The 19,981-nt window shown below is 47.3% G+C and overlaps 1 protein-coding gene across 2 annotated transcripts; it reads right to left on the bottom strand.

The window, feature by feature from the left end:
• Positions 1-6,031: 6,031 nt before the first annotated feature.
• Positions 6,032-16,796, bottom strand: TNFSF10 (TNF superfamily member 10). 2 transcript variants are annotated; one of them, XM_054205555.1, is made up of 5 exons: positions 16,523-16,796; positions 12,523-12,675; positions 10,937-10,979; positions 10,132-10,239; positions 6,032-9,415 (listed from the first exon to the last, which is right to left on the bottom strand). In XM_054205555.1, exons 1-5 carry the CDS (start codon positions 16,646-16,648, stop codon positions 8,967-8,969), a joined length of 879 nt encoding a protein of 292 aa, XP_054061530.1. In that variant the 5' UTR covers positions 16,649-16,796; the 3' UTR covers positions 6,032-8,966. The 2 variants fall into 2 exon arrangements, with proteins under 2 accessions (XP_054061530.1, XP_054061531.1); XM_054205556.1 differs by having other exon boundaries at positions 6,032-9,412.
• Between the last annotated feature and the right edge of the window lie 3,185 nt (positions 16,797-19,981).

Raw genomic sequence — 19,981 nt, 5'->3', positions numbered from 1 at the left:
CCTGCCGCCGCGGGCTGCGCATCACCGCCCCGCCGGGCCCCCCCGCGCCCCGCGCAGCCCGGCCCCTGCCTCCGCGCCGCTGCGCGCCCTCCGCCGCGCTGCCGGGGCAGGTGCGGAAGGCGGGGAAGGGAGAGCGGCCCCGCTCCGCCTCTCTCCGCGCCCCGGGGGGAGGGCTGGCACTCGCCGGCGCGTCAGAGGAGACGTGGGCGCGGTGGCTCCGCGGGCGCGGAGCGGCCGCGCGGGTCGGGCGCCGCAGGGCGAAGCCCGGGCGGCTGCAAAATCCCCACCGGCATCGTCTGTTAAACTTTCTTCCCAAGTCGCCCGGTGCCGGGAGGGTTTCACCGCTCCCCGCCTTCCATCGGCCCCGCGTCCGGCTGCGCGGGTGCGCTGGGCGGGGGGGACGACGACGGGGGGGTCCCGCTTGTCGCCGCGGTGCTCTGGGAGCGGCGGGAAGTTCCTTCGGTCGGGAGTTGAGGGGTGGCGTCTCCCCGCGCGTCAAACCGCCGGTGGCCGGGGGTGCGCGGTCCTTCGGGGCCGGCGGAGAGGCAGCGGCGGGTGTAGAAACACGGGGGCGGCTGCGGTCGCCGTCTCGTCCTCCCGCATCTTTGCTCTGCCCTTGGATCTTGGCAGGAGCCCCGTAGGGCTCCAGTTCAGTGAAGCCGCAGTGGTCACCCTCTTCCCTGTGATCCACCTACAATTAAATTTTGATTCAGCACGTCGCTGCCGTCCTGCGCCCAGCCCTTTGCAGAGGCATCCGTTATCCCTGTGTTTCCCCAGCTGCGGGCTCCTCCGTACTGCCAAAGGATAACGTTGTACCCGGGTAGAAATAAGATGGAAGCAGCACAAGGTGAGCTCAGGGACAGTAAAGTCACTTCCAGGACGCCTGTAAAAACGGTGTCTCGCCTCCTTTCCCACTTGTCCCTGCAAAGTGACAGTGTCTCCTACGGTACCACCTGTTCCCACCCCTGTCTTTCTATTTAGAGGGGCTGCATCCTTTCCCTTGTACCCCATCTCTCGGGGGGCAGTGGGTGCTCTGAATCCACGTCGGCATCGAGCCTAATTCGGCCGAGAAGCCGTTTTATGCTGTTTTTTTATCAGGGTGCCCTCACGTACGTGTGTACACCATCTGCTAGCACTATTTCGTGGCTGCAGAGCTTTCTTTAAGGGCAGAGTGCACGCGTGGCGTGCCACAACGCCGGGCTGCTCTGCCTGGGCCTCTGAAGGAGCCTGTTTTCACCGGAGCACTTTCCGTTATAATGCGAGCATTAGCCTTAGTGCCTTGTCCGTACCCTAATTTGGATGATATATTTTTGCAGTTTCATTGGAATCGGTATTCATCATTCCCGCTCTTGAACCGTGAGACAGTTTTGTAGGAAGTTATTCAACAGTTGCTGAATTTTATGGGGGATGGCTACACATTAATTGCAGTTGAGAAGAAGAAAGAGCCTAACGTGCTTCTCACTTTGTTTATCCAGCTGCCTATATAATTGTTTTATGTTTCTGAAGAAAAATCATGGGCTGTATGCAACAAACGTACAGTTATTTCATATTACATTTTTGTGTCCAATCTAATTTAAATTACATTGTGTTATATTACAGAGGAGCTGGTAACTGCCTCTGTATTTAGGCTGCCAAATACTTTGTATTATTATAAAGAACTATTTAGCTTTCCCCCCCCCCCCCCCCGCCCCGATAAATTCTCAGACCAGTGGCATTAACTGCAGGATGTTGATATTTGGCAGAGAAAATGGCCTGAAGCTATAAATGTGACTTTTCTGTGGAGGGAGCATCCTTCATTCTCATGAAATTCTTCCAGTTTTTCCTGAGCTGTATCTTGTCAAAAAAATGACCGTTTCCCTTTCCCCAGGGAGAGCTTTCTTAAATTTTTTTTTTTCAGAAAAAAAATATTATTCCTTATTAAAATAATACTTGAACCGAGGTCTGTGTAGCAAAATCAAGTAGCCAAAAGCGAGGTAGAACCAGATTTAGATACTCCGGACAGCTTGAGCTTGTCACGCAATGAATTAACACTTCGTTCACTGGGAGTTTGATGTGATGAGCCACTGGATCAGCAATGGCAGTTGTGCTTTGGATCCGGCAACATCAATCCCCTTCTTGTTAAAAGGGTATCGTGAGTCAAGGGCTTCTCTGGCTGCTTTTCCTTCATGGGGGCAGGGCCAGAAATAAAGTCAGCTGAGGGAGAGGAAAAGCACCTCCAGTTTTCTGCTTCTTTCTGGTTTCTTTGGCAATCGCAGGCCGAAGTTCGACGGGATACAAAGAGTTGACATCCCACAAACGCTGCACAATAACGAATTCCCGCCTCTGCTATGCATTTGCGGAAGGACCGTGGGAATGATAGTGGTGACAGAAGGCACAAGAGCTGTGAGAGAAGGTGGCTTTAGGCCCCAGAAAGTTATCTACTCGCCCTCAGCTGCAGGCACAGTACTGTTATGTTGCCCTAACAACTGCAGAAAAGATTGAAGCCGCTGATGGAATGAGAGAAATGGAGGGAAAGAGGCAGAAATTAAGTACTTTTTATTCACAGTTTTGTCCACTTAACTGGATGGATGACCAAAACAGATATTCAAAAAATAATTAAAAAATAAAAAAAGGCATTATGATGGACATTAACCTTTCATGGAACTCTTAAAATATTGGTGCTTCTCTTTGGCAGCATTCAAGCTGCGTTGAGCACTGCAGATAAGGTAGAAGAGAGCTTCTATTTATGGAGTTTTAAAATCTCTCTCCTATATTCCGTTCTTTCCATTTTCTTCTCATCCAATAAAGTTTTAATTCTTGTTTGTATCGTTGTTTGTTGTCATGGAAATATCTGAAGGCTTGGAATATAGAATGATTATGGTTTTTATGGTGGAGAGATGAAGAAAGTGGAAAACAGACTTCAAGGGAGAGATCTCCCATTTAAAAATGATGCAGCTCCAACAATTCGCAGAAAAGCAAATGCATTTTTTTTATTATATCCAGGGGCAGGAGATGTTTTGACTTTTATTATAAATGTATTTTAAGAACAGAAGGTAGCATCTGGTGTATGCTTTCAAAGGTTACAGTTTAGCAACTACCATCAGCGAGTAGCACTGATGAAATCGTGGTAGTCCAACTTAATAACATAAAAAACCCAGGACGTGCTCAAGTGACTTTGCAGTTGTTTATAGGGCAGTAAATATTTGCAAGCGGGCTTCAAAACAGAGCTAGTTTATTAATCAGCAGAGCTGTGCTGTAATGCCACTAATTCAGCGGCATCTGTTTCAGACGTACCTTTTCACCGTGCTTCAGCTCGTGCCGCGAGGTCCCACCATGGCCATTCATGTCCCTCTTGGTTCGACTCGCTCACCGAGCCGGGGGAGAACGTGTTCATCCAACACAGGTATGTTCCCTCTGGGTTAAAAGTACAGAGCGTTTACAAAATAATTTCTAGCATGACAGCAGTAGGAGATGTAGCCTGCATTTTTTTTGAATATCACTGGATGGTCTTTCTAAAGAAGACTTGCAGGTTTTGACTCAAAGCTGTCCCGGCTTTGGATGGAGATGTTCATCTGACTTACATGTTTATTAATAGCCACTATGATTTGAGTTCTCTTAGTGCCAGACCATGCCGGGTGGGATTGCATAGCTAATTATTCCTGGCCTTACCTTCCTGTTGATACGTCTGTCTCATGGTGAAATGGGGAGCGATGGCGTGGCTCAATTCACCAGCAAATCTGCAGTTAATCCACTTTGTCTTCACCCAGTAGTTACGTGGGCTAAATACACATGATACAATACAAATTGAGAACAACGCGAGCTGAAAAAGTCACACTCAGACAAAATCAAAAGTAACTTGAGGAGGAATTTGTGCCTTGGATTTGATTTGGTTTAAATTGCTGTTTTCTGGAGGGCGCTTTGAACAACTTCGGATTCTCTAAAGTTTCCTGACGCTGTGAGTGTACATGATGTGTTCAGTGCAGAAATATTATGCGCATCAAAGACAGGGTGATTTGTGTTAACTCTGGTAGAAGAGCCCATAAAAATGGGGGGCGGATAAACCGACAGGCTTCTGTCATAAGCTGCGGCCCCGTCTCACTGACCACAAGCGACTTGACAGCACTTCTGTCATGACCCGGTGTCCCAACTCGATGTCACCTCTAGAACTTTCAGAAGAAATGAACAGAAATGTCTATATAGGCTTGGATTACGGATGTCTCGGGAAAAGCCACGGTATTACAAAGCAGCAGTGATGTGTGGTCAGGCAGTTAAGTGTAATCAGAGGAAAAATTCATGGTTTTTAACGTGTGACATCATAGCGTGCAATTTCAGTCTGTTAATAGAGAGAAAAGTTATGGAGAACCAAATTTTGGATGATTCTGATGAAAATTGCTACAAACTTCCATGTAACTCTACGTGGAGGAAAAAAAAACCCCAACCTGTGAAAACTGGATCAGACCCAACGACATCCTGATCCATCTTCCATTTCTGCTGCTGAACGGCACAAGGTTGCCTTGGAGGGACGAACGAGATCTTGTCTCTGGGTGCTTATTTATGTTAGTTTGACCATTACGTTCAGTCTTTCCTTAGAGCCCTAATATTTAGATGTCAGCGGAAAACTAAAATTACGAAACTCGAAATCTCAGTGTCTCAGTGTCTGCATCGGGCTTTTTGACTGTTTGCAGGGAGTACAACAAACGCATCCCTGCTCCTGCCTGGGCAGTGGATACTGCTGCAATTCAAACAATAATGGTTACATTTACTCAGGCGAAGAGAGGCAAAAAAATAGAAGTCCGTTTCCATGAAGTAACAAAAGGTACAATAAAAGCCAGTTAGCTGGCACGTCCTTTTTCCCATGGAAACACCAGAAAAAGAGAGAACCCTCTGCTGAAATAAAAGCATCTTCTTGAAAAGGGATAATTTCTTTTTAAAACCTGTGGGCATCCCTGCAATCTGGGGCTGCGGGGGCTGCTCCTCCCCAGTACGATGGCATACTGGTTCCAGCGGGGCTCGGTTGGTGACGGGGAGAGCCGCGCACACGGACCTGGTTGGCGAGGCGTGAGGCATGCCCGTCTATTCCAAATAAAGCCTAAAACAAACACCGGGCTAAACGTGTTTAGATTATGAGTCCATTAGGGAGGCAAGCGGCCTTTCGTTAATCGAGCAGACGTGCAGCACATCGAATGGCGATGTGGGGGTCCGCCAGAGCCCGCGACAGCGAGAACGAGATGATATTGGGAACTGCTAGGAAGTGAAGGCAAAAGGAGACACTCGGAGGTGAAGCAGCCCTTGGGTGGGGGCAGTTTTCCAAGGGTTTTTACACCCCGGAGCTAACGGTTTCCCTGCTGCGGCAGGTCGCTGCTGCTCCGGCCATAGCCCTTCTCTGCACACACAGGACCAACCACCCCCTCCCCCATCTCGGGGCTGGGCTCAGGGCTGATGATGCCTTCGTGTCCTGTTGAGTTTCCAGGGTTTGCCTGGGTCTCAGAACCCTTTTTGGTTGGGCAAATTCTGGAAGCAGAGCGGATAGACCAGCCAGTAACCCATGTTTGCTTTTGGGGCAAGGAGTGCATTTGTGTTCAGCATTGGGGGATCTCCAGTTTACTGCTGCTTTACATCTGTGTAAATGGTCCTTATCCCTCCGAACTCAATATATCTTCTACTGTAGCTTGGTGATGGACAAGAATTAGATGTTCCCACCCTAAATAGATTTCCCGACGCTTAAGTAATTGCCAAAGCCCAGAAACATGAGCAGACCTCAAGGGAAGTGCTCAGGGTTTTGTAGGCCCTGCTCATGAGATCGTTTTCAGTGTTTTCTTCAGGCTACTGCTTCCAGATGCTGTTCACCAACGAGGGCCTGGGAGCCAATTCTATCACGTTACACGATATGGCGTTGCTCGATGGCTTGCATCATGACCTTTGCGTTGCAACCGTTTGTGGCATCTGATGGATTATGACTGATACCAACCACTGTCGGAGGAATGATTGCAGACTGGGTTGTTGTCATGGAAGGCATAGGATGAAACCAGTAACCGCTGCAAGACTAAATAACTATTTACTAAAAATGTTTTATACAAAATGCATGTAGAAAAATTACAACATTTACATTTTACCGCAACCTACATCCACAAATAAAAAAATCTGCTACATTTGCTGTTCAACATAAAGTGAGATGAAAAGTGTGATTCAGGGTGCAAACATATAAACAGAACTTGCTCTTGCTTTCTATTCATTTTCAGAGGTGTCCGTTCTGATATTGCTTGATAACCTCTCCTCAAAAGGATATCTGGCAAGCACGGCTTTGGATTATTCAGAAATAAGAGGATTATTCGGTGTGATCCCTGTCGAGATAAACTCCGCGGTCGGAAACCATGAATATGTACATTTAGATAAAAAAGGAAGATAACGCCAGGGAGCACTCCTCAAGTGACAGCTGGCGTGGTGTTATATATGGAGAGCCGAGGAGAGAACATGGAGCAAAAAGAACTGTGAGTAACAGACGGTTTGTCTTAGCATCAGCTGCAAGTTTGTGGAATCCCCCCCCCCGCCCCGGTTTCCTTCCAGCCCCTTCTCGCAGCCATGGCTCCTGCCTTACACAACTCCGCTCTTGGCCATAAAGGAGGGCTTCTGACTCGAGGCTGTCGCCAGTAAATCTCGAAATACTTTTTCACAGTTCAAATGGCTTTTTTTTTTTTCTTTTTTCAAATAAGCTCCTAAAATAACATTTCTGAAAAGAAGCCGCCAACTTTTTAATATAACAAACTGCTAAAAAAAGCCTCAAACCTTGGTAACGCGGGTCAACCCCGATAACGCGGGTCAACCCCGGGCCGAGATCAGAAAGCCCGGTCCATTTGCAAGGAGAACTTACAAAAGTAATTTGTCCAACGTAGGAGACATCCAGATACACAGGGAATGGCTTTGTTCTCCACAGCCTTTTCTGGCAGGCAGAAAATTTCTGAATTAAATACAGAAATCAGAAAGAAAACTGTAGAAATATTTTCTGTCCTCAGCAAAAACAGAGGATTTGCGAATGAGGCGAACCCAAGTGTTCCAGTAAACGATGAAGAACTTCGCGTATTTGGTTACCACTGAAAACAGTGTACGTGACGCTATGTTAAAACAGCAGAAAAAAGTTAAAACTCATCATTTTAGGCTTACGGCAGTGTGTTTCTTTGCCCCAACCTGTCAAAAAGATGTTATTCCTGACATTCGTCTCTTGCCGCTCAAATGCAGGTATTTAAGTGACCCAACGTACCTGCTCTTCCGAAAGACAAAATAAATGCAGGTGTTTGTGTCCCTTCATTTCCTCTTGTTGACAAGGCAGTAAGATCAATGATGCATGTTCACTCGCGCGGCCCGTACGCGAGGGCTGCACAGTGATTTAATTACCAGAACATGGAGGTGAATGGGAGGGTTCCCATGGCAACCTTAGTGTATTAAAAACCCGTTTAAAAAAAATATTTAAAAAAAAAGCAGATTTTCTCCTGGCATCACTCTGTTGATGCAAAGTAACATTTGCGGAGCCAACTGCCTTCCTCTCCCCCTCCTATTTTTTTTTTCGTTTTCACCTTCTTTTCCCCACTGTTTCCTCCGAACCTGGGCAAAACGCGCTCACGGTGCAAACGTCCACTGACGATGCTGCGGATGTGCTAATTAATTAATGCTACCTGATTTACGCTGAGGATCTAGCCCACACAGCTTACACTTGCAAATCTTTCCCCCCCCCCTTTTTTTTTTAAACTATAAAACAGCCCCACTCATAGAGTTAAAAAAATATAATTGCCATTTTTAAAAAAATAAAATAAAATTACGGTTTAAACAAAAATTATGAAAATTTCCCACCCATTCCTAAATGTAAAATAAAAATCAAAACAGCGTTACCCAAACTGCAGCTCTTGCTTAAGTACAGAGAGTTGTGTATGTTTTCCCTAAAATGTTAGGCATCGGGGTGTGTTGTCCTGCGTTACATCCTACCAAATACGGGCCAGTAAAACAAACATGGAAGAACCCGGTCATGCTTAATTTGTGGCAAATGTCTGACAGAATTCAGTATTTACGGAAAAACCACGTATTTTCCTGGATGAAGTACTTGCTGTCAGCCCGTGTAACAGCAACCGCATTACTGAGCCTGTTGGAAACCTGGTGAAATCTTCACAGCACAGCAATTAAGTAAACAGGCACTATCACAATGTGCTGATCAAAATACTGATTGATTTCAAAACCTCTTCTGTGCCATTTCAGCAGCTGGTTTTATGTACAATATCCTGATTAAGACAAACTAATGTGTTTACTCAAGCCATGATCCTGAAAAACGCTTAAGCACATATTTAATTTCAAGCATGTAAATACCCTGATTCAGTCAGACTGTTCGTGTGCTTGAAATTAATTAGGCGCTTAAGTGCTTTGTTAGATGAGATGAAGATGTGCGGCTGGAGTTTCTGACGGCCTTTCAACTTTGTAAAACTCGGGTTCAAAAAAAAAACTCCTCGAGTCATTCCACGGGTGCCTGGGACGCAGTGCTCGCCAACGGCTCCTTACAGGACCTGATATTCAAGACGGGGTCTTGATGGAGACCACGAATAAAATTTGATGTCCCATCTCTACCTCAAGTAACCGGACCCGCAGCATCCTCCATCCCACCGGAGCCGGCGCGGAGCATCTCTGCGGAGGTGATGGCGAGCTCTCACCTGCCGGGGCTGAAGGTATCATCCGTGGGGTGTGAAATCCTCGCACGGCCCCAGCCTGGCTGGGCAGGGGGATGTGGTACCCGCACCCGTGCAAAGCATCGCCATCCGCAGCTGCTGCTGCCCCTTCCCGGCTCGGGGGAGAGTATTTGGCACAGCCGGACCGCGGCTGAGTGATCTGAGAAAGGGGAGCCTGGTACTATCGGTATTGCTACGGTGTTTGCTTATTATCCCCTACTTTATAGATTTTTAAGCTGGTCCTGCCCGGGAAAACTGGCTCCTTCAGAGCACGATTTTCATCTTCTAACCGATCATAAAAGCTCCAAAAAAACTTGCTTCTTTGTCCATGTCAACTATGTCACCATTACTGACAGAGACAAAAATCCTGTCCTCTCTTTTCAGCTGAAACACACCACCTTGGTAGATGGAATAAAGTCCGTATTCTGCCTTTTTAGACCAGCAGCTCGTTCTTGCGCTTTTCATGAGCAAAATGGGCTCTGGGTAATTAGTCAGTTTGTAAACATATTGGACAAGCTGTTTGGGGTTCCTGATTTGTGCCAGCAAACCGGAATCCTCGTTCTCGTTCTCACGGAAACGAAAGTAAGTTTGTGAGTAGATGTAATAAAAGCCCGTCTGGGGTATCACCAACTCGCCATTTCTCAGCTCCACGTTGTAGAGGAAAGAGTGGCCTTTCCTTGACGACTCCCAGTTGCTTATTTTTTGTCCGTTCCCTCTTCTGGGCAAGGAATCTACTTGAGGAAAAAAAGAGAGAAAAATATTAAATTAAAAGCCAGGTAGTGAAGCCAGGTGTCTGCTATTCGGGGAGTCTGTTTTTTTAGTTAAAGTAAGGAAACCTGCTCTTCCCAGTGGCTCGTTATGTCCATTCTCAAAACAATTCAAAGCTTCAGAAGCAAGCTGGTTAGCTCTGTCTGGGCATTCACATGAACTACCTTTATTTTTAATTTTTGTGCTCCCAAATAAGAGAAAAACCATCACGTTGTTACTTGGTGACCAAGTTAAAATACCCATTTGTGCCCGACACCCTCCAAAGCTGCAGCCGCCCCACCAAGCCCTTCATTAATATGGCCTGAATGTCAAGTCTCTCCTGTCTCCGTCTTGCACTTCTAATAGGTCTGTCGCCATAGCAGCTGGTCACACAACTAACAGAAGGAAATTAAAGGGAAGAAAAGAGGAAAACTTAACGTTACAAAGAAGGATACTTATTTTTTTTTCCCCTTAATGAAGGTTCCAGAAAGAAAGTTAGGGAAGTGGCCAGAGGCAATGGGCTTTCTCCCTGTTCTGCGAGAACTAGCTGAAAAACAACATTGTCAGGGACAGAAAGGCTTTTTTTAATGCCTTGTTTCTTGCTGTGAACGCAAGTATCGGAAAGCGTACGTAAGCGGGAGGCTAGCAATGAGAGAGTTAATTTCTGCCGTCTTTAACTGGTTGTGAAGGTTTTTTCCCTTACTGCGTGGGGAGAGGGAACTCCTCCTGTTGCTGTTGCCCGTCAGGTGCGCTGCGATCCTGGCGGCGGGGGGCTGCCCATCCGTGTGCGACAGCGTCAGCGCCCGGTCACCTGAGGGACACCCCAGAAGGAACCTCACGTTAGACGCGAGAACGTCAGAAAGCACGTCTGTCCCATTCGACCCGATTTTAAGCAATAGGTATGTCTTTTTTTTTTTTAAATTGGCTAAATCATGCTATCTGTTGGCTAATAAGGCTCAAATTTCTCCGGCTCTCCTTGAAATATGCCTCTTTGTTCTCCTTTTTCTCCACCCCCCTGCCCCAAAATTACCAATAGACAACCTAAAATAACCTATATTAACAATTTTAATATTCACGCCGAGTATCTTTTAAGGTTTAGTATTTGTTGTCTTCACTCTGAATTTCCACTTGGAGGTCGTAATGCTTTCACTCGACGCGTTTAGAGCTGTAGGAGCTTCGGCAGAGCTATTCCTTAACTGACCTATGCGTACGGCAGCCCGTTCCCAGGAGAACAGACTGTTCAAACGTCCCCGTAACACTGTGGGACCGAGGTCTAGAAGCCAAGGCCTCTGCATCCACCTCGGTTACCCTCCTCTAATCGCTCGACCGGATTTTCTGGCTCCTGAAAGTTTGCCTTCTAGTAATAAGCAATCGTTCGTCGATGACTCGCTGCCAGTACAAGATCTTAGTCAGTGTTTTCTGCGCTTTTAAAAAATTAACTGAGTCACTACACGTGAGGTGCCACTAGCAGCTCCTTTTTGCCACGGATAATGAAATTATTATCATACCGTTGACTGCAGATATGTTTTCCTCATAGCTTCTCGCCATCATCTGTCAACAAACACAGAGAAAATGAATTAGTTTGTCAGCAGAAACTGACAGGTGCAGGAGAAAGAACACTCCTTCCTCAAACTCATGAATAAAGGGTATTCTGGCTTTGATCAACAAGCAAATAAAAAAAACCAAACCCTATTAGTTTGTTGTATTAAAGCACTCATACGTTTACGTCTTTTATGTAATGAAATATATGGGAAAACATTTTCAGGAGAGCTCAGCCATCTGGGCTTTAAGTCTATTGGAAAAACTCGACCCTCACGCTTTCCTCAAATAAGAAAAGATATAGCGTAGAAGCATCAGCTTCCACGTGCGGAATACCTGGCAGCGTGCGCTTCTGTGGGCTCTTGGCTCTGAGAAATTAAACTTCATTTATTTTTATACCTCTGCCATCTCTAGCTAGCTAAGCTCTTAAGCCAGCACATCTTACTTCGTGCATTCCCCTTCTCTAGAACGGTTTGCTGACTGCCGGAACGCACTGCTCTGGTTACCGACGGCGCTGCAGCGACACGCTGATGCTTTGAGATGATTTACCTGCTTTGCCACTAACTGATGGGTTCTGCCCCGCCACATTTCTATTTATCTATCCATCCAGCCATCTATATTATTATCATTTATTATTTCTGGCACCCAGGCTATCTTTTTTTTTTTTTTTTTAAGCATTCAGGGAGCTAGTAGGTGTATCAGACACGTAAATGCCCACCAAATAAAACAATGTTTTCCTTATGCAGAAGTTCAGGGAATTCGCTGACAGAACTTCCACCAAAGGAGCCGAGATCTCTGAATACAAATAAAGGATCTATTCTGGGCCGCGAGAATTGCCAGGTAAGTTTCAGCCAAAAGTGACTTTTTATGCATGAGCTTTTTTTATGTGCCGGAGATGGGCTTTTGAAAACCATTCTGGGAAGATTTTAGCCTTTCTGGTATTGTTTTTGTTGGGTTTTTTTTTTTTTTTCAGCCAGGCTTATTTTCTTCTCTGTAGCCAAAATTACAGGTATTTGCGTGTAAGTCGGGCAGGAGACGGTGTTCTCTGAACGCTGAGCTGGGAAGGCGCTGTGCCCGACACTGTGCGCTCGCCTGCCTCCCTCTTTCCTCCCCGGCTGCATTCCATAGCTCAGGACTAGACCTTCTCCCAGGCACCTTTTTACCCCTCCCCACGTTACGTTTCATCGCATTTTCTCATGCCGCTCTCCCTGTATTCCCAAAGAGGGAGTGACACCTCTGCTACCGCTGCGGTCTGTACCGTCAGGTAGAAAACAACCTCGAGTCGAGCACTTCTACCCCGAGGTATTTCGGATAAGCCAACCTACCACTGAAACTGGCTTAGTAAAAACTAAGCCTTGCTATAAATAAACAAAGTCTTTGCTTTGTTATTTCCTGAATGGCAGGTTTTTTGCTTCAGTGCGAGCGCTCTGCAGCTGAAGGTACGGCTCGACGATTGCTTTGCAATAAAACACCCCCCTTTTTTTTGCTGTTGTTAGGATTCTCTGAATAGTACCACCACCAAGCACACTGTTTCAGCGTGTTGGTTCCCAAATACCTTTTTAATTAAGTTTCCCAGGTGCCACTTTACTTGCCAGCAGGGATCAGCCTCGCTGTCTTCGCCTTCAGTTAGATCCAGGTTTTGGAGGAAATTTCCCATTTCCTCCCCGGTGAGACAAGCGACGCCGCTCTTGGAGTACGTGTCCCGGAGCTGCAGCAGAAAGGAAAGCCAGGATTTTTCACCTGTGAGGTGCTCGCCGATGCTCAGCTGTGGTATGTCACTAAATTCACTGCGCTTAAGAACACGCTTTCTTTTCTTTAAAGCATTTGCCAGCATGGAGTGAGTTATGGTTATAGAGACAGCATGAGTAATTCATCCTCATTTTACATATTTATTTAATTATGATGGCGTACTGAATATGCAAAAATATACTTACATTATCTCCATGGACATAACTTTGGTATGCAGCACTCAATAAGCTTTGTGAAAATTCAATACCCAAATCACTGATGTTGTGCATTCTTTAGTTTCCCTAGTTCTGCATGAAGAACATTTCTGTTGCACAAGGGATTTTTCTTCACAAATTATTGAGGATGAAATCAAATACCAGACTTTAAAAAAGTCTTTTCCGTTCTGCCTTTTCAGCCAATGCCATTTATAGTCCAGGCTTTTACTGGTATATATCCATACCGTATCCTCCCCTTACCCAGTCTGGGGTCTGTCCGTAACTGTGGTTGTCCTAGTAGTCCGGAACTAAGTCCAGACAACAGAAATGACATTTGGGTGCAAATGAAATGATAATGCTGAATGCTTGTGACATGGGTCTACGTCTATATCTTCTAGTCATTGGGAAAATACTCTTTCCGAAAAAAAAAAAAAAAAAAGATAAATGAGTTTGAAGAGAGTGGCAAAACTCCTGTTGGCTCCAAGGGGAATGTGGCCGGGAGAGCTGATGGGACGGCAGCAAGTGCTTCCCACGCCCCGCAGCATCCGCAGGGCGAGGGGAGAGACACAACTCCAGCTGGCGCTGTTGGTTCATGCAGGAGCAGAGAAACCTGCGCTGCCGCCCGCAGAGCCCAGCTGAGAGCCCAGCAGCAGAGCCCAGCTGAGATCGGCTCCCACCCACCTCCCCAGCCAAAGACCCTTGAGGTTGTGCCAGCAAAGTCCTGCAGGGGCTCAGAAGAAAGAGCAATCGGGAATGAACGCGCAGACGGACTTCTTGTAACATTTACACGTCACCCTTCTTATGTTAAAGAAGCGTAGTTTGGTTTGCTAAACAGACATATTTATTCTACAAGTACCATTTTCTGCTTCTGCTGTCCTTCAAACTGGGGTATTGAAAGCAACAAACGGAGTCACCTCCTCCTTCGCACTCCTCAGCGCGTTAGAGAACAAAGGTGTTCAGGAAGAGACTTCCCAGCTCCAGGAGGATGAGGGGGATTCACCCAGGTTACCCTGCAAGCCCTACCGGGTAGAAGAGCACCTTCACTTTGCAGCAGGACGCTCTCTTGAGCTTCATCTAACACTTGAAATGATTTCATACTCTGGAGGCATCAGGGTGAAATGGGGCCACCACTGTGAGTGTTTGTGCAGGTTTCTGCGTCTCTGCTGAGGAGCACAGTGATAGTCTTGAATCAGGTTTCTTGTTTCAAGAACTTTAAGTGATTACAATTATGTGCTTATTAAGGTAAAGCTGCACTTAAAACTAAGGGCTCTGACAGATTTACCTATACTAGCTTCTATAACAAAGTAGTTTGATGAGTTTTTAAAAAAAAAAGATACATGAGCAGCTGAGATGTTAGCGTTTATTCTCTTCCCAGATCTGCTACAGCTCACCTCTGAGCTTTGCCCTCTGATCTGGGGCAAAAAGTCCTGTGCTTCTGCCTTCTCCTTATCTGCAGACCTTCCCCCCAAACAGCTTTACTCTCCTGGCACTGCAACGGCACTTTGCATGCCTTTTGAAATCCTCAGGGAATGCAAACTGGCATCAGCACAGTCTGGTACTGCAGGGTTGGTACTTCTGGTTTACGGGGAGAGAAAGCAAGGCATCAGGGTGCTGTAAGGCTCCAACGAGGTTTATCTGTAGCACTGCGTTTTTGGAGGACTGAAGTCCTGCAGGAACACTATCTTTTAAAGCTTCTCTCCTATTCTAGGAGGAATGCAGGGACTATGTTTTCAAAACAGAAGGAAGTCTGAGGACATTTTCCTTGCAGCCCCGTATCCTGAAGCATAATGAACTTTATTGTGCTCGTGTCTCAGCACTTCCTCCCATAGTAAAACTGAGACAAATGGTCACATTCGTAGTCCTACTCAGATTACTACAACTGGAGAATTAAAAAAAAACAACACTGCTAGTTATACATTACTCATTTTGTAAAGATAAAAATATCTGCAGCCTGCGCAGCCATAGTCATCTGGTGAAGGTGCAGACGCACAGATATTGTGAGCGACAGAAGGAAGAAAAATGGGCAGACAAAAATCGCAGTTTATCTTTTGAGATTTATTCCACGTGCACCGCGTGGATGCAGGGTAGCAAACTGTGTTTCTAGATAAGCTTCTTCCTTGTTTATTGGGCACCAGATGGCACATGCACGAATATGTGCTTAAGGTGCCCCCCCCCCAGAGCCAGCAACCTTACTTCGTAGCCCAGCGGAACTTCACTAGGGGCAGACTTAGCTTTTCACACCAAACGCAGGCTTGTTATTCTTCACAAACAGTATTTTGGGCAAGTACCACTAGCTGTGGTTGTGTCCCAAGTGTGCGTATTTGAATAAAAGGAAGGGAAAGCTAAGTGTGGTTACTAGCTACTGAGGTTGGCAAGCTTGTTAGCAAAAGACTGAACTGCATGCACGAAGAGGCAAGAATGCGTTTATAGATTTCTCTTCATTAGCAGTATCATGTAACCTGATTTCATAAAATCAACACATTCCTGTGACTCCCCCCTTCCACCACATATGGGACAGCCACAGCTATAAACTTAGCAGGAAAATCTGTTTTATGCATTCCCGAAGTATGAACGCTGGCTCATAATGCAGAATACCGTATGCCCTTCACCATCGGCTTCACCGGGGACTTTGACATCTCAGAAGACTTCACCTATCAAATCTGATGCGGAATGCACAGGTAACATAATATTTTACATTTATGCAATCCTTTCTGAAGTTGTGTAACTACAGCACACTTACCTGCAGTTAGGTTACCTCTGTGCCAGGGAGAGCAACGTAATGGTACAACTTAAGAGCAGAATAGTAAATTTTGGGCAAGACACTCAAGGAAACTCCAAGTACTGGGGTGTCAATGAAAAGCAGGACCACACACATAAAGGGCTCATGGGATTATCAACTAAATGCAATTTTCTTGGCATGCAAATGACCTTGTGCAGGAAGGGGAAAGAGTTAAGCAGCAGCCAAGAGGCTTGAGGGGGGGCTGCAAGGAGACCAAAGCATCCAGACTACACAATGGGTATTTTACAAGTCATTCTGAGGAATTCGGTGGTGTTTGCTGTCTGGGTGAAGTTCCTTTGGGATTAGTCACTGGTTTAAGACTATGTATTTTCCTAGCGGAGGCATTTTAAAGGCACTTCAGCTTTTTTGTCCAGCCTATTTTCCCCTGTGGTCTATAGGAACAGGCAGCTGGCAGAGGCGGCGGCTCCTGCAGCCCCTCCGGGCGCCGCCGTGTGAGGAGAGACAAAGTTTGGGCGCTGTTAACGAAAAGCAAAAGTAGCATTTGCTACTTCTCTGCAAAATAAAAAGCGTCGCTTTATGGGGAAAAAAAAAAAAGGGGGGGGGGGGGAACCTGCAAAACCCTTTTAATTGTTCTTGCCTTGACCTCCAGCCCCTGCCTGCGCACCCGGGGCCCGAGGAAAGCCCAGACAAAGGAGCAGCACACGCACAGGGAAGCTCTTTGTCTGGGGATGGGGACGCTGGCTCTGTGCGGCTCAACGGACGCTTCCCGGCTCCGCTCGCCTCGCCGGCACCTTTCCTCGCCCAAAAAAAAGCCAAGGCGAGCCAAAGGGCGAGCGCGGGGTCCCCCCCCGGTTGCCTGCCCCGCCACCAACCTGTTTGAGCTCGTTGGTGAAGTAGAGGAAGGTGACGGCCACGCAGACGGACTGCAGGAGCACGGCGGTCACCAGCACGGCCCCGCAGGTCTGCGCGGGGCTGGGGCCGGCGGCGGGCAGCATCATGGCCGGGCAGGGCTGCGCTCCTCGCTCCGGGAGCCTTTTCCCTCCGGGGGAGGAGCGGCCCGGGCTGTGCGGGGCTCTGTCCCACTGCGAAGTGCAGCCCCGACGGCTCGCCCGCCCGCCCCACGGCTCGCCCCGTCTGCCCGCCTCCCCGCCGGCCCCGCGGCGGCGAGCGGAGCGGGCGGGACCCGGTCCCGTCCCGCCCCCTCCGTCCCGTCCCGTCCCGTCCCGTCCCGGTGCGGGTCCTGCCCTCCCCTCCCGAAGCGTGAGTGAGTGCGGGGGTGTGCGGGGGGGGGGGTGGTGTCGTTTCTCAGCCGGTCTCGTTGCAAAGTGTTTCTGAGCAACTTTTCTGACCCGACTCTCTGAGCCGTCTCCATCCGGAATGGTGGAAATCGGATTTTTTTTAAGAGATTTCCGGCTGTGGTTAAGAGTAAGGGGAGGCCCAGGGTTTCCTGACTCCAGGCTGTGTTAGCGAATCATGGAATGGTTCGGGTTGGAAGGGACCTTAAAGACCATCTGGTTCCACTCCCCAGCCATGGGCAGGGACACCTCCCACCTGCCCAGGTTGCTCCAAGCCCCGTCCAACCTGGCCTTGAACCCCTCCAGGGATGGGGCAGCCACAGCTTCTCTGGGCAACCTGGGCCAGGGGCTCACCGCCCTCCTTCTCTGTAGCTTCTCCCGTAGAGCTGGTGCATCCCAGAAAAGTGCTAGTGGGGCGATAACTTCCACCTGTGCCATTAACTCCAGCTCAGTGCCGCCACTGGAACCTCCCAAACAGCACAGCTTCTCCCCCCAGCCATGACATGCTTCATGTCACAGGACATGAACGCCAGGCGCATTTTGGACTTTCTTTATCCGAAGTCACTTTCGGGTTTGGTTGGGTTGGTTTTCAAACCTCTAAGACTCCTGCTTGCAACCTTTTCTCCAAACTGTTGAGCCCAGATAGCGGTTTTCCAGAGTCACGTGCCCGATTTAGGATGTGCCTATCACGGGCACCCCGATCACCGGGATTTTGATACCTTCACCTTACACAGGCTGTGGATTAGAAGCAACCTCATAATTATCTGCAGATGCTTTAAAATCGGCAGAGGTATGGTTGGTCTGCTGACAGCACAGCCATGGAAAACTGGGATTTCAAGGGTAGTATGAAATTTTGGCCCCTGCCCAACAGCCGTACCCTGAGTGCCAGGATGCAGGTGAAAGTTCTCAGTACAATTACAGGGCAAAACTAAAACAAAGATCTCTTCACCTCTCCAGCCTATCGAGAAGATCTTTAGAAGATGTAACTGCATTGTATTCAACCATTTACAGGGAAATTCATTGTTTTTTCTTCTGTCATGCTGTAGCAAAATGATCCCCGAATCCCTGTTTAACGTGGCAGCAGGCAGTTTATTTGTCTGGCTCTTCGTAACGTTCAATCCGTTTGCCAAAACAGTTCCAATCTGTGTAATTCCAACACATATGTCAGATGGGGAGGATTAACATTTTCTTGAAAGTGAGCTCATGATCTCCTCCTCTGATTTCTCAACAAAGTCAATGCGACATTTTTGGGCTCCTTCTGCTTTGCAGCATCCCAGCCCCTTTTGGAATGGAGCGAGCGGGACTCACTTGTACTTAACGCAAAGTAGCTCTTTGCATCCGCTTCAGAACGGGAGTTTCTTACAGATTTTAGCACATGCACTAAGGAGTCCTACAAAAAATCCTGCCTCCATCCTACTTTGTTTATCACAGTTCATAAAGTCCTAAGAAAGAAATTTCATCCCAGGGAGCCATGTGAAGAGTCAATTGAAAGGTGGTAAACTAACTTGGAGGAAAATTCCTGCCTGCTGAAAAGATTTTTGTGTGGTTTTTCATTACAAGTGTTCAGGGAGGTTCTACCCCTTTGGAAGGAAACAAAACTTCCCGCGGTGTTTCCTTTCAAAGAGAATAGAAACAAAAGTGAAAGGAAGCCCAGGGCACTACAGAGCGCTCTGGGTGTTGTTCACGTTTAGGAGTTGGTTTTTATTCTGTGTTTTTCCAGATTTCTCCCCAGCCTGTGATTCGTTACAGAACTATTTTTGTGGGTAAACATCCCAATTCATGAAAGATTTTTCAAGACCCACGTACTCAGCTTGTAGATGTCTACCAGGCACGGTCGATGTCCCCCTGACCCACCATCTGAAATCCTCCATGGGTATTCCCTATGTCTCTGGTTTAATGCTTTTCCAGTTAGTGCCAGTGTTGTAAGGCAAAATTAATGAAGTTTTTTTTTTTGAAGAGAACAATTAGGAAAACAAGGGAAAAAAACCCACTCGAATGCACCTCTTCCAAAAATGATCATGTCGCATTTCATTCTGAAGTTTTCAGATCTTAAAATCTCGTTGCACAGTGATCAAATGTTTATGGATTTCCACACAATGTAGGGTAACACGAGGGTGAAACTCCAACCACTTTCACCATCGACTACTCTTGAAAATCGTTGCTACTTTCAGTGCTTACTTTTCTGCAATCAATCCATTTTTGTCTCTAATAGGTGTAAACTTACGCTGAAAACAATTTGTTTCCAAGGTTCTGAGAGTGTAAAATTACTCTTTTGATGAAATTTCACCGCAGTGGAAGCGTGGAGTCATGACACCACTGGGAAGGAATGTTGTTAGCGCCCGTTGAAACAAAGCAAAGATCTGTTTGTTTGCGTGGCGCTAGACAGGGGCAGCTCCCCAGAAAAATCCCTCTGATTCTTCCTGGCTCCTTCATCCTGCTAAAGCTTACTCGGTGAACCGTTTAATTGGAGATAAACCTTAATCTGTCCTGTGGACTCAGGACCTGTGACACTTGTCGTGTCAAGGCAACACCTGGCGCTGGACTTGGCAGCGCTTCTCCCCCAGCGGGGTGACTGGTAGGAATCTGTAATGGCTCTGAAAACGTGTGAAAATGACGGGAAGAGAAGAGCATCTTGAAAAAGTCCTTATTTCTCTTTCCTCACTGACTGCAGTGATGGCAGTGCCGAAGATGTTTTCAGAGGAGGACAGAGGCTCGCACGCGTTTGTGCGTATACTTCTCCCAGTGATGCAGACAGTTGTTATTGTCACCGCCGTCACTCCCTGCCACCCGGCACAGCTGGGCTGGGCTCGTTTTCCAAGTCAGAGAAAGCAGAGTTGACTTTCTGATATGTCGCAGTTCTCCACATTGACTTCTCTGCCGAGCAGCAAAGGAGGCTGCGGTTTTTGTCACAGGTAAGTGTGTAATTGTAGTGCTGTAGTTGCGGAGAGGGAATTCAGCCATTCCAGAGAGGAGGGCAGCCCCATGGCCGTGTTTTCCGGCTGTAGATTTCCACCTCCTGGAAGCGTGGCTCAGACT

Source organism: Rissa tridactyla, chromosome 6, assembly GCF_028500815.1.
Source record: "Rissa tridactyla isolate bRisTri1 chromosome 6, bRisTri1.patW.cur.20221130, whole genome shotgun sequence".
Taxonomy (NCBI): domain Eukaryota; kingdom Metazoa; phylum Chordata; class Aves; order Charadriiformes; family Laridae; genus Rissa; species Rissa tridactyla.
This window is presented reverse-complemented; position numbering and strand designations above follow the sequence as displayed.

Coding starts and splice junctions, on each gene's coding strand:
- TNFSF10 (XM_054205555.1), bottom strand. CDS start 16,648: ATGATGCTGCCCGCCGCCGGCCCCAGCCCCGCGCAGACCTGCGGGGCC. Junction 12,676..16,522: donor TCACCAACGAGCTCAAACAG/GTTGGTGGCGGG, acceptor TTTCTGCTGCAG/CTCCGGGACACGTACTCCAA. Junction 9,416..10,131: donor GAGTTCCCTCTCCCCACGCA/GTAAGGGAAAAA, acceptor TTTTTCCTCAAG/TAGATTCCTTGCCCAGAAGA.